Raw genomic sequence first — 14,265 nt, 5'->3', positions numbered from 1 at the left:
GCGACTGCTTGACAGAGTAGAGAACAGAGCAAGACGTCTCATCTCTCGCCTGGACCCATCTTGGATAGATCTGTCATTTCAGCAGAGCCTTCAACATAGGAGGGATGTGGGTGGCCTTACTGTTAGGTACAAGGCCAATATTGTCAAAATACCACACTTGGATCCACTTTGAGGACAGCATGAAACAAGCTTTTATGCCACAAGACGGGCAGAAAGCAGCAACTTCACTCTGGCTATATCCTTCTCCAGAACATCACTCCATCTGAGATCATACATACCCAGGATGACTCGAGTATGGAACACATTCGTACAGCATAATGATGTCAACGAGATAAAGTCAGTTGATCAAATGAAAATGCTGGCCCACAGATGGCTCCAACTTCATCCTGTTCCCTACTTGTATGTCTCAAAACAATAAAAATGCTTTCAAATGAGCTGATGTAGGTAACAGCTCTAAGCTTGCCAATAAAGTTAAGAATCCTTAACCTGTAAATAGCTTGTCAATAAAGCTAGGGATCCTTAACCTTGTCAAACCCTGTGTAAAAAAAAAAAAAAAAAAAAAAGGAGAGAGAGAGAAAGAAAGAGAGAGAGAGAGAGAGAGAGAGAGAGAGAGAGAAAGAGAGAGAGAGAAAGAGAAAGAGAGAGAAAGAGAAAGAGAGAAAGAAAGAAAGAAAGAAAGAAAGTGAAAGTGAGAGAAAGTGAAAGTGAGAGAAAGTGAAAGTGAGAGAAAGTGAAAGTGAGAGAGAGAAAGAAAGAGTAGAGAACAGAGCAAAGCATCTCATCTCTCACCTGGACCCATCCTAGATAGATCTGTCATTTCAGCAGAGCCTTCATCTATTTACCCCTTCAACACAGGAGGGATGTGGGTGGCCTTACTGTTATGTACAAGGCCAATATTGTCAAAGTACCACATTTGGATCCACTTCGAGGACAGCATGAAACAAGCTTTTATGCCACAAGACGGGCAGAAAGCAACAACTTCACTCTGGCTGCACCCTTCTCCAGAACATCACTCCATCTGAGATCATATATACCCAGGATGACTCGAGTATGGAACACATTCATACAGCATAATGATGTCAACAAGATAAAGTCAGATGATCAAATGAAAATGCTGGCCCACAGATGGTTCCAACTTCATTGTGTTCCCTACATGTATGTCTCATAATAATAAAAATGCTTTCAAATGAGCTGATGTAGGTAACAGCTCTTAGCTTGGCAATATAGTTAGGAATCCTTAACCTGTAAATAGCTTGTCAATAAAGCTAGGGACCCTTAACTTGTCAAACCCTGTGCAAAAAAGTGAGAGAAAGAAATATAGAGACAGCCAGACAGCCAGCCAGCCAGCCAGACAGCCAGCCAGCCAGACAGCCAGCCAGCCAGCAAGCCAGCCAGCCAGCCAGCCAGCCAGAATCGTCTCTCTTTACTTAGGGCGTAGGTTATAGGACATTCTGCCAGGATGACACTACCAGTGTTATCAAAAATGAAAGGATGTTACACAAATGTTTCACATGGGTTATTATCGAGGTTTTTGATATTTCCTTGACCACTTGTGGCCACATCCATTTCAAAGCCACTAAACTCTGGATCAACATTACTTTCCTCTTAAAAGGGGAGTGTTAATATGACATGACATCAGTGAATCCCTGGTGTTTGCCACACTATTTGCTCTAGCTGGCACTCAATTGAACTGGTGCTCCCACAAGGTACAAAGTGGTCCCAGATTTTTTTTAATACTGCACACACTGAGTGTTACGACCCATTCTGTACTGACCAGGCATCCCAGGCCAATCATGCCAAATTTGGAGGCAGGAAAAATAAATTGTTGATCTATGTTTGGAGTGCTAGCAGTACTAATGTAGATCTACGTTTGGAGCACTAGTGGTACTAACGTACATCTATGTTTGGACAGTTCAGGGGTTAACCAATTAATAAGAATTTACTGTCCCACCTACCTGTATATGAAATGTCTGTACATAAAAGTATGGTTTACACTCTAATAGTCCAACAATTTAAATTAGTATTGCCAATTTGTTTCACCCTATTGTTTTTTCATCCTATACAAAATTCTGTACTGCAACTCTTCAACTTTTAAAAGTTTATATTGTTACAACTTTCTTCATCAATACTGTACTTGGACTTCAAACTTTCTCAATCTTTCATTATCTCTTCCTTCATGATGCTGATCAACAATTCCTTAACAAAACTTCAATATTGTCTACACTGTATCTAAAAATCTCTTGATTCTAAACATTCTGTCCACACTCATAACTACATGCACATCATACACAGTAACAAGTAATGGAAATTATAATTAAATTATAGCTTATGTCAACAAACATATACAACAAACATATATCCTTCACAACTGCATCACAATCACCTAAAAGTTAAAAAAAATAATGAATACAAAAGAAAAAAATGACTGAAAAAACAAAAGTAAACTACAAATTATTCAAATACTCCTACAAAGAAAAGGCAAACTCAATTTATAACTGATTTGTCAGTAAAGTATGAAAACTTAAGTAGTCCCAAGTGTTGGTACTACTACTTGGTACTACTGCATTCTATTGAATACTGGTGCTGCTAGAAGCCTTTGATCACACGAATGTGTATTCAGAGAAGAAAAATCACAGCAAATGTAAAACTGAGATCAATGTACAGAGGTGGATCCAAAATTTAATTTGAAATGACTTGGAGTGTAATTATCAGTATACAAACCTGCACTCAGTTAAGTGTAGTATTTTAAATGTTTCCAGTTATGAAGAAATTCACTCATTTTTTTGTAAATATTATTTGCCTAGCCAATATCCAGCAATTTAAAGAAGAAAAAGGCACAATACCATAACTGGAACAATACATGGAAAACCCACACAAAAGAAAAAGAAACTTACGACAACATTTCAGTCTGACTTAGATCATTAACTAGTTAACCAGTTAATGGTCCAAGTCGGACCAACACAGTCATAAATTTCTTTCTCCTATGTGTGGGTTATTTGTGTATTGTTCCAGCAATTTGTCTAGCTAAGATCCAACCCTGCAACATCATGGAGTAAGATGAGACCAACACAATGGAAACAGTACAGAAACTTCATTATTGTGCAAGTTGTGAATTACCTAAATGTTATATAAAAGATGTACAAAACACTTGTAACTTTACCTGGAGTGAACCCTGTGGGGGGTAGAATCCTGGCCCCCTACCCTGCTGTAAAGGCAAGGAGTATTTGGTCATGAGAAACTCTAACATCTGTACACAGTCACAAGGTATGGTTCACACAAATTATTGTTTTTTACACCAAATTTTCATAATAAAAAAGAAAAGTGCAGTATAGGCAAAACACTAATTTTTTCAACAGTTATGAGTTTCAAACTTGTATGAACCAATCCTAAGTGTAATATAAAAACCACAGATCCATGATGAGCTTAGAAGCAAAACAAGCCAACATAGCATAGTTTACCCACAAGGTGGTTCAAAAAAAGGGCATGCATTATATTTTTTTTTTTTTACTGAAGACTATTAAGCAAATAATTTTATAGCTTATTGTACTTTGTTTAATTTCTAACTTAATTGCAAGCTTAATGACTAGCAAATAAATCTTAATAAATTATAATAAATCTAATATATGGCAACTCCAGCTTTAAGTAAACTATTTCAGTACATCTACCGGGGATTTCTGATTCCTGACATGCTGAATACTTCACAGGACTATATTGTAGTATTTTGAAATGGATTCCAACAATTCAATTTTTAAAACAAAAAGGCCACCTGATAAGTGGGAAAAAATGACATGCATAACTACACTGACCATTTGATAATATTGAGGACATGAATTGAAGCATGCTGTACCTTACCTAATACACTACCACTACCACAATGTTGCAATCCTGCACACTATTACCTACATTTATAAATGAAGATCATTTGTCAGATAATGAAATAAAAAATAAGATTTTTCACATATTTGCAAGACACCTCAAAATTCTAAATGACAGATTTTCTGAATTAAAATTTAGAAACTATGGATCTTCAGAAAATTCTACAATTTAGTGATTATTTGAATTTAAATTTTCAGAAAATATACTCTTTTATTAAAAGAAATCTTAATAAAAATATTTCAAAATAATAATTTTAAATTTTCCAATCTTAATCAAAATACAGCAAAGCCATGATTAGTATGAATTTGAATAGTATACAAATTTTGATTTAATACAAATTACAAAATGATACCTGACCTAATTTATATGCTTTGAGTCTCTTTACAGCAGTGAAAGAAAATGGAACTGATGCAAAAATTGAAGAAACTTTTATTGCAGGCAATGGCTGGTTTGGCCATTTTAGAAATCAAATTCACTTTCATAATGTTAAAATTACTGGCGAGTCTGAGAGTGCAGCTACACATCATGATTTTTTTTAAGAAAATAATGGAAGATAGTAGAAACACAGTCCAACAATTCTGAAAATATTTCCCATGCTTGGGAAGAATTAACTGCAATCAATATACTTGCAGTGTGGAAACAATTTGCCTCATTGCACAAATAATAATTTGAGGGCTTTCCCTCTTAAGTGCAAGTTGTTGTTGAAGACATAAGAGACACTGGAAGGCGGCTGCTTTCTATGAACTGGACTCTACAAATGTCCGTGTCTTGCTTGAATCGCACTCTCAGAGATGACTGACGGAAGCTTTAATTTAGACCAACAATGATATGCAATAACATTTTTGTTGTTATAACAAACTAGAATAAGGAATACATTTTTATTATCATCAGGTAATATATTAAAACATTTCATTGCATACTGTATTTGCATTGGAGTGGGACTAATTACCACACTTTGCATGCTATAACAGCTTTGAATAACATGAATTTCATTAATGCGATCATTTAGCAGGATTTATTATATATAGTAATCAAGGCTTTGCAGTACGTATTTCAAATTTTGAAAGTCGATTTAAATTTTTAATTTTGAAAATCATTCTCTTTTTTTGTAAAACGCTAATGTATGCATTTATCAATTTATATTTTGAATTCAAAATTTATTTCCCATGCTTGGAATAATTTTGAAAACAGCACTGCTGAACTATACAACAGCATAATAGATTTTTCAATACAGTATAGTATAGTGTAGTAACACTTCATTATAACAAGTCCCTATGCAATGGATTTCAGATATACACAGACAAAATTTCTGGCCGAACAAAGGCTCAGCGAGTCCACCTCATGGGGGCATCCAGGTAAATCACTGCACAACAGATGAAGTCTATTGCATCACACATTTGTCTGTACAAGAGGATTTGGTAGTAATATCAATAGCACTTCTGGTTTGCCAAGTACACATTTTGTCCAGTACCAGTACTGTGCAGTATTACAACTTTTTCTTTTATATCCAGTTATGTCAATGATGCATTGGACATAATCCACTGCAGTAATGATATACTACCATAGTAATCATACTACCAGATGCAGCAGACTTAATTTGCATCAGGTACCTCAGAAGAAATTATTTTTAAGCAGACATCCCCTACAACATATAATTCTGAATACATTTTTTGCATTGTACAGTACTACAAAATAACATTATGAATAACATACAAAAATAAAGGATTAAAGAGGTCCTCAAGTAACAAATGAGAAGCATATCTGAAAATGGTTTGTTATTATCAGAGATGTTGTCTGGGACAATAATATTGTCTAAAATTTCATCATTTTTAACAATAAAATTAAAAACAATGTACTCACCCATGATGGGTCCCTCCTCCTCTCCTTTTCTTCTTTCCTTCTCTCCCTCTTTCTCCCCCCCTCACCCCTCTCTTTCATAGTATCTGATACAACACTATCTGTTCTCCCTCTCCCTTACTAATATGCCAAGGGTGATGAGTGCCTTAGCATGTGATGTGAGGGAGGATTTGAATAAGGGTAGCATGTGCCTGAACATGTAGAACTAATGGTTGTGGCGAGGTTAATACATGCATGGGCTTGTAGGACACAGGGTTGTGGTTAGGTTGTGTTGGGGGGGACAGTTGTAGTGCATGTTGGGGACATAGTTGTGGTGTTGGTGTGTGAAACAAAGGGTTGTGGTAAAGAGGGTGTCGGGGGACAAATCCCACACCAGCCAGCCATGCTGGTATGGGAAGTCATCTTACTTTAAAACCTGCCTTTGTGGTCACAGTGGAGCCCATGATAACCTTCCCGTGGCATACAGAAATATACAAAGTTGGATGAATCTTAAATACGTATACCTAGCTGGATTAATCTTAAATATACCTAGTTGGACGAATCTTATCAAAGCTAGCTGGCCAAGTAGTCAGTGCACTGGCCTGTGAGTTTAGGATTCACCTGCCATGGGTTCAAGCCCCTCCAATTCTGTGATTTGTTTGCAACCGTGTTATTACCATTTCATGAGTCACAAAGAAACAAGCTGAAATGGTCTTTTTGTGACCTTAAATCCAAGAGCAGTTTTCTTGTTTGTTGATGCATGGCGTAGACAGCATCTTGTAGAACAAACATGTCTCATCTACACTAAATACCTGCTCGGGTTAGTAGCCACTCTCTGGGACAGAGGGTTGTGGTGTAGGTGGAGGCTATGTGGTACAGACAACCTTGTGCAAGGCCAGGCTCCAAGAGTAGAAAAACCTCTCGAAATTCATCAAAAGTAAAGGAACGAGTGGTGAGTGTGGGACAGAGGGTTGTGGTGGGTGTGGGACAGGGATAGGGAGTGCAGTAAACTTCTATGGGACGAAATTCGTAAGGCATCTACATACGAAAATGTTGTGCTAATGGGAGATTTCAACTATAGACAGATTGACTGGAGCAATTTGACAGGAAATTTAGAGTCAGGTGACTTTCTTGATACGATCCAGGATTGTTTTTTAAAACAGTTTGTGACAGAGCCAACTAGGGGAAATAACCTCCTTGACTTGGTTCTTGCCAGTAGGGAAACACTAATTAATAATCTTGAGGTTAATGATGAGCTTGGGGAAAGTGATCACAAATCACTCAGTTTTAATATATCATGGAATTCCCCTAATAATGGCAATCAAGTCTCCGTCCCTGACTTTCGCTTGGCTGATTTCATAGGACTGAAAAATTACTTAGGTGGGCTGAACTGGAATGACCTGACTAAGGGTCAGGTAGGTGGTGATGGTTGCCGATATGATGCTTTCCAGGGCATAGTTCTAGCTGCTCAGTCAAATTATGTTCCAAATAGGGAAATCAGATCAAACAAAAACGATCCTAAATGGATGAACAATAGATTAAAATATCTGATTGGTCAAAAGAGAGGCATATATAGGCAAATCAAAAGAGGAGAGGGGCAATTAAGAAATCGATATATTCAGTTAAAGAGAGAAATAAAAAAGGGAATTAGAAAAGCAAAAAGAGATTATGAGGTTAAAGTTGCAAGAGAATCGAAGACTAACCCAAAAGGATTCTTTCAGGTATACAGAAGTAAGATCAGGGACAAGATAGGCCCACTCAAAAGTTCCTCGGGTCAGCTCACTGACAGTGATAAGGAAATGTGTAGAATTTTTAACACATACTTCCTCTCAGTTTTTACACAGGAGGATACCAGCGATATTCCAGTAATGATAAATTATGTAGAACAGGACGATAATAAACTGTGCACTATTAGGGTCACAAGTGACATGGTCCTTAGGCAAATAGATAAATTAAAACCTAACAAATCCCCAGGCCCTGATGAACTGTATGCAAGGGTTCTAAAGGAATGTAAAGAGGAGCTTAGCACACCTTTGGCTAATCTTTTCAAAATATCACTACAAACTGGCATGGTGCCAGATAAGTGGAAAATGGCAAATGTGATACCTATTTTCAAAACAGGTGACAGGTCCTTAGCTTCGAACTATAGACCAATAAGCCTAACCTCCATAGTGGGAAAATTTATGGAATCAATAATTGCCGAGGCAATTCGTAGCCACCTTGAAAAGCATAAATTAATCAACGAATCTCAGCATGGTTTTACAAAGGGGCGTTCCTGCCTTACGAATTTATTAAGTTTTTTCACTAAGGTATTTGAGGAGGTAGATCATGGTAATGAATATGATATTGTGTATATGGACTTCAGTAAGGCTTTTGACAGGGTCCCACATCAGAGACTATTGAGGAAAATTAAACCACATGGAATAGGAGGAGAAATTTTTTCCTGGATAGAGGCATGGTTGACAAATAGACAGCAGAGAGTTTGCATAAATGGGGAGAAATCAGAGTGGGGAAGCGTCACAAGCGGTGTTCCACAGGGGTCAGTGTTGGGCCCCCTGCTGTTCACAATCTACATAAACGACATAGATGAGGGCATAAAGAGCGACATCGGCAAGTTTGCCGATGACACCAAAATAGGCCGTCGAATTCATTCTGACGAGGACATTCGAGCCCTCCAGGAAGATTTGAATAGACTGATGCAGTGGTCGGAGAAGTGGCAGATGCAGTTTAATATAGACAAATGCAAAGTTCTAAATGTTGGACAGGACAATAACCATGCCACATATAAACTAAATAATGTAGATCTTAATATTACGGATTGCGAAAAAGATTTAGGAGTTCTGGTTAGCAGTAATCTGAAACCAAGACAACAGTGCATAAGTGTTCGCAATAAAGCTAATAGAATCCTTGGCTTCATATCAAGAAGCATAAATAATAGGAGTCCTCAGGTTGTTCTTCAACTCTATACATCCTTGGTTAGGCCTCATTTAGATTATGCTGCACAGTTTTGGTCACCGTATTACAGAATGGATATAAATTCTCTGGAAAATGTACAAAGGAGGATGACAAAGTTGATCCCATGTATCAGAAACCTTCCCTATGAGGATAGACTAAGGGCCCTGAAACTGCACTCTCTAGAAAGACGTAGAATTAGGGGGGATATGATTGAGGTGTATAAATGGAAGACAGGAATAAATAAAGGGGATGTAAATAGTGCGCTGAAAATATCTAGCCTAGACAGGACTCGCAGCAATGGTTTTAAGTTGGAAAAATTCAGATTCAGGAAGGATATAGGAAAGTACTGGTTTGGTAATAGAGTTGTGGATGAGTGGAACAAACTCCCAAGTACCGTTATAGAGGCCAGAACGTTGTGTAGCTTTAAAAATAGGTTGGATAAATACATGAGTAGATGTGGGTGGGTGTGAGTTAGACCTGATAGCTTGTGCTACCAGGTCGGTTGCCGTGTTCCTCCCTTAAGTCAATGTGACCTGACCTGACTAGGTTGGGTGCATTGGCTTAAGCCGGTAGGAGACTTGGACCTGCCTCGCATGGGCCAGTAGGCCTTCTGCAGTGTTCCTTGGTTCTTATATTCTTATGTTCTTATGTTGTAAGTGATAGGTGTGGAACAGAAAGTTGTAGTGTGGGTAGTGGGTTTGTAACAGAGGGTTGTGGTGTGGGTGGTGGGTTTGGAAGAGGGTTGTGGTGTGGGTAGTGGGTTTGGAACAGAGGGTTGTGGTGTGTGTGGTGGGTTTGGAACAGAGGGTTGTGGTGTGGGTGGTGGGTTTGGAACAGAGGGTTGTAGTGTGGGTGGTGGGTTTGGAACAGAGGGTTGTGGTGTAGGTGGTGGGTTTGAAACAGAGGGTTGTGGCATGTGTGGTGGGTTTGGAAGAGGGTTGTGGTGTGAGTGGTGGGTGTGAGACAGAGGGTTTTGGTATGGGTGAGAAAGAGAGAGAGGGGTAACTCAGAGTTGATTATACATATTTCCTGTTAAGTGTTAAAGCTGTGTGGGCTTACTTACAGCAAGGACTGCTACAAGCTTGATCCTCCATCTGCTAAGGGTAAGACACGTTGCCTAACTGTACATGCATTTATTATGGGGGGACCTAGAGAGACTTCTGCACGGCCACCCTTTCAAGTGGAGCTGCCATAGCACTTATGTATTTAAGATATGTATAGATATCCTATGTCAATCTGCTAGTCTGACAGTGTGAATCTGACACATTTTTCCACTACAGTAGCTCATCGATTATCCAGTGACTACCTGGAGTTTACCTGGAGAGGGTTTTGGGGGTCAATGCCCCCATGGCCCAGTCTGAGACCAGGCCTCATGGTGGATCAGGGTCTGATCAACCAGGCTGTTACAGCTGGACGCACGCAAGCTGACATACGAACCACAGCCTGGTTGGTCAGGCACTGACTTTAGGTGCCTGTCCAGTGCCTTCTTGAAGACAGCCAGGGGTCTATTGGTAATCCCCCTTATGTATGCTGGGAGGCAATTGAACAGTCTTGGGCCCCGGACATTTATTGTGTTCACTCTCAGTGTACTCGTGATGGCCCTTCTTTTCATCGGGGGAATGTTGCAGCTCCTGCCATCTTTTGCTTTCATAGGGAGTGATTTTCGTGTGCAGGTTTGGTACCAATCCTCCAGGACCTTCCAAGTGCATAGTATCATGCATTTCTCTCGCCTGCGTTCGAGGGAACACAGATAAAGGACCTTCAACCTTTCCCAGTAGTTTAGGTGCCATATCGTCCTTATGCGTACCATGAAAGTTCTTTGTACACTCTCCAGATCTGCAATGTTGCCAGCCTTAAAGGGGGCCATTAGTGTACAGCAGTATTCCAGCCTAGAGAATACAAGCAATTTGAAGAGAATCATCATGGGCTTGGCATCCCTAGTTTTGAAGGTTGACTAGTGGATAGAAGCTGCACTAAATTTCCAAAATGTTGGATGATCACAATTTCTATGGTGCATTTCTTTGGCCATATCTATTTAAATACGTGTATTGTTCTTATTCCACTTAAACTATTTGTATAAGAAGGAAATCTGATCATGGAAATTCAATAAGCACTAATATTGTGAACATTACAGTACGGTACTTCAATTTAGGTGCTGTACACCAAAGAAAATGAAAACAGCCATCATAAAAAAAATCTACATTTCATGACCAATTTATACCAAAATATTATTTTCATATAGTCGGACTTGAGTCCTGGAAATGGGAAGTACAATGCCTGCACTCTTTAGGAGGGGTTTGGGATATTGGCAGTTTGGAGGGATATGTTGTGTATCTTTATATGCATATGCTTCTAAACCGTTGTATTCTGAGCACCTCTGCAAAAACAGTGATTAAGTGTGAGTGTGGTGAAAGTGTTGAATGATGATGAAAGCATTTTCTTTTTGGGGATTTTCTTTCTTTTTTGGGTCACCCTGCCTCGGTGGGAGACGGCCAATTTGTTGAAAAAAAAAAAAAAATGAACATACCACTGGTGCACCAAGAAAACACATGGAAAAACTAGTTGTATTTCTCACGTTAAAGACTTATACTGTTTAACCCTTTGACTGTCGCGGCCGTATATATATGTCTTACGAGGTACCATGTTTGACGTATATATACGTACTCATAAATTCTAGCGGCTTCAAATCAAGCAGGAGAAAGCTGGTAGGCCCAGTTGTGAGAGAATGGATCTGTGTGGTCAGTGTGCACCATATAAAAAAAATCCTGGAGCATGCAGTGCATAATGAGAAAAAAAACTCTGACTTCGTGGTCTATTTTCGTGTAGTATTTATGGTTGTATTCTCGTTTTCTTAGTCTCATTTGATAAAATGGAAAACATATTATAGAAATAGAGGTGATTTTGGTTGATTTTACTATAAAAAGAACCTAAAAATTGAGCTCAAAGTAGGTGAAATGTTTGATTTTTGCCAATGTTCAAAAGCAAACAAATGATGTCATTGTCCAATAAATGTCCAACTAGCCATTCTAATATGCAGTCATGAATGGGTTGATGTTATTTATACAAGTATTACAATATTGCAGTAGTCTGCATAATAGTAAGTCTTCTATTTTTTTGTTTGAATAAAAATTCAAAATAGAAAGCAAGAGTAATATCAGAGGGGCCTTGAGACATGACTGATGAACAAAGAAAATGTTATTTTAGAGCCAGGAATGTCTGCATTGTTCATTCTGGACCTTATTTTGAAATTGTCATATTTTTTAATTTTCGTGAAATTGGCCAAATTGCAAATTTCTGACCACATTATTGGGTAGTTGAAATCGGTAAATGGGCAGTTTCTTGTACTCAATCGATAGAAAAAATGGAGTTCTAAAGAAATCGCTATGAGTTTGGTCGACTGGAACATCAGAATTAGCTGAAAATAGGGCTCAAAGTGGGCGAAATCGCCGATTTGTAAATATTGCCGAGGTCGCTAACTTCGCGAGAGCATAATTCCGTCAGTTTTCCATCAAATTTCGTTTTTTTTTGGTGTCATTACAATCGGAAAAAGATTCTCTATCATTTCATATGAAAAAATAATTTATTTTTTTTTTTAAATTTTGCGACACCAGGAGACACCTCAGGATTGGGGGTTGCGACAGTCAAGGGGTTAAATCACTCAAATTTATTTTAATAAAGGTAAATCAGAGAAAACAGTTCATGGGGTGAGAAATTCTGTAGAATTGAACCATATTCAGAAAATTCCCATTGCTGATTTATTGCTTCATTTGTTTTTGCCCTATCTCTTAACTATCTTTCAAATTCATTTCATAAGCATAAGCCTGCCCTTAACAAAGGAAAATGGTCATTGTAAGAAAGTCCACACTTCAAGACCAATTTGTACCAAAAAATTATGGCTTTTTCCTGTAACTATACAGTGTATTATTCAAATTCATTTTCATAAGACAGGCAGTGTACAAGCGTATTAATGAACAAAGATGAGATGATCATCACCAAGCAATCACTTTACACATACATAATAATTCAGGTGCTATTTTTTAGCTTAAGACTATTTACTTTGTTTTATACTTAATTCTAACTATAGATTCACTACAAATCTTATGATTACAAGCATTGATCCTGATACCAACCTCTTATTTAATGACTTAAATGAATCAAACAGTTACTGTAATTACTACACTGCAGAACAATCAAAGGCACTTCTCAGTGCCAACAACAACATAACTATCTTTAACTACAATATCAGATCTTTAAGCAAGCATTACAATGACCTCATAGCATTACTAAATTCATTACATGCCAATATGTCCATCATTACACTAACTGAAACCTGGCTAAAGCCTGATAGTACAGATGTCTATGCCATTCCTGGTTACACAGCCATACACAACTGTAGGCCAGACCAACAAGGGGGTGGCACAGCCATATACTACTCAGACCAACTAGAATGTATCACTAATACTTGCACAAGGGATGAACATGAGGAATATATAATAGCCAAATTCAAATCCAAATACCTACAAAAACCTCTCACATTGATAAACATCTACAGAGTTCCACAGTCAAACATTAGCCAATTTAGTCAAAACCTAGGAAGTATGATAACTGATGCACGCATGAACAAAGATCACTTACTACTCTCAGGTGACTTCAATATAAATCTCCTGCAAGACCAGGACCCACACGTTACTGATTTCACAAACACAATGAGTAACTGTATGTTGCTACCAACAGTTACAAAACCTACAAGAGTTACAGAGACTAGTGTTTCCCTACTTGCCCACATCTGGACCAACACCATATCCCCTTTAAAATCAGGCATAATTACAGATAATACCAAAGACCACTACCCTACTTTCCTCATAACAACTCTTGGTAAACTACCCCAAGACACTACTAAAGTCACCTTCAGACTTCACAATGAGGCAGCCATTAATAACTTCACAACAGCAGTAGCAAACATTGACTGGCACACTGAGCTAGAAATCTATACAGATATTGACGAATGTATTAATAATTTTCTAAAAAAGACCCAATACCTCTATAATAAGCACTGCCCTAAAAAAACTAAACAGATGACAGCTAAGAGACTGAACAGTCCCTGGCTAACACCCAGCATTCTCAAATCCAAAAATACAAAACACCAATATGAAAAACAGTACAGAATGGGTCACATAACCAGAGACCAAACAAAACGTTACTCGTCAATCCTAACCAGCCTGATAAGAAGGGCAAAAAAATTGTATTATGAGAACAGATTATCCAACTTACGAGGTGATATAAAAAAGACCTGGAAAACCCTATCAGAAATTCTGGGAACAAAAAAGATATCACGAAATAGCGAAATAAAATTAGCAAAATCAGATGAACCCCAACTCCCACCAACAGAAACAGCAAACAGACTCAATGATTTCTTCTCCACTATAGGACAAAACCTTGCCAATAAAATCCCAAGCTCAGATACCCCACCAAATGACTACCTCACCGGCAACTACCCGAACACACTGTTCCTAGCTCCGACTAACCCATACGAAGTCTCCCTTATTATCAACGCACTAAAAAACAAGGCAGGAGATTTAAATACCTTACCACCCTTTA

At 38.2% G+C, this 14,265-nt stretch overlaps 1 protein-coding gene across 5 annotated transcripts in view; it reads right to left on the bottom strand.

The window, feature by feature from the left end:
* LOC128695665 (CREB-regulated transcription coactivator 1) overlaps positions 1-14,265 on the bottom strand; it is a 276,224-nt gene that overhangs the window by 217,672 nt on the left and 44,287 nt on the right. For 4 of the 5 annotated variants that reach the window (XM_070093389.1, XM_070093386.1, XM_070093390.1 and 1 more), the window contains exon 3: positions 3,161-3,205. The exons of the other annotated variant lie outside the window; for it this stretch is intronic. In XM_070093389.1, coding sequence (XP_069949490.1) covers positions 3,161-3,205 — 45 coding nt within the window. The remainder of the gene's footprint in view (positions 1-3,160; positions 3,206-14,265) is intronic. 5 annotated transcript variants of the gene reach the window in all.

This window comes from Cherax quadricarinatus, chromosome 42, assembly GCF_038502225.1.
Source record: "Cherax quadricarinatus isolate ZL_2023a chromosome 42, ASM3850222v1, whole genome shotgun sequence".
Taxonomy (NCBI): Eukaryota; Metazoa; Arthropoda; class Malacostraca; order Decapoda; family Parastacidae; genus Cherax; species Cherax quadricarinatus.
The sequence above is the reverse complement of the archived record's forward strand: the minus strand, read 5'-3'. Positions and strand labels throughout refer to the sequence as shown.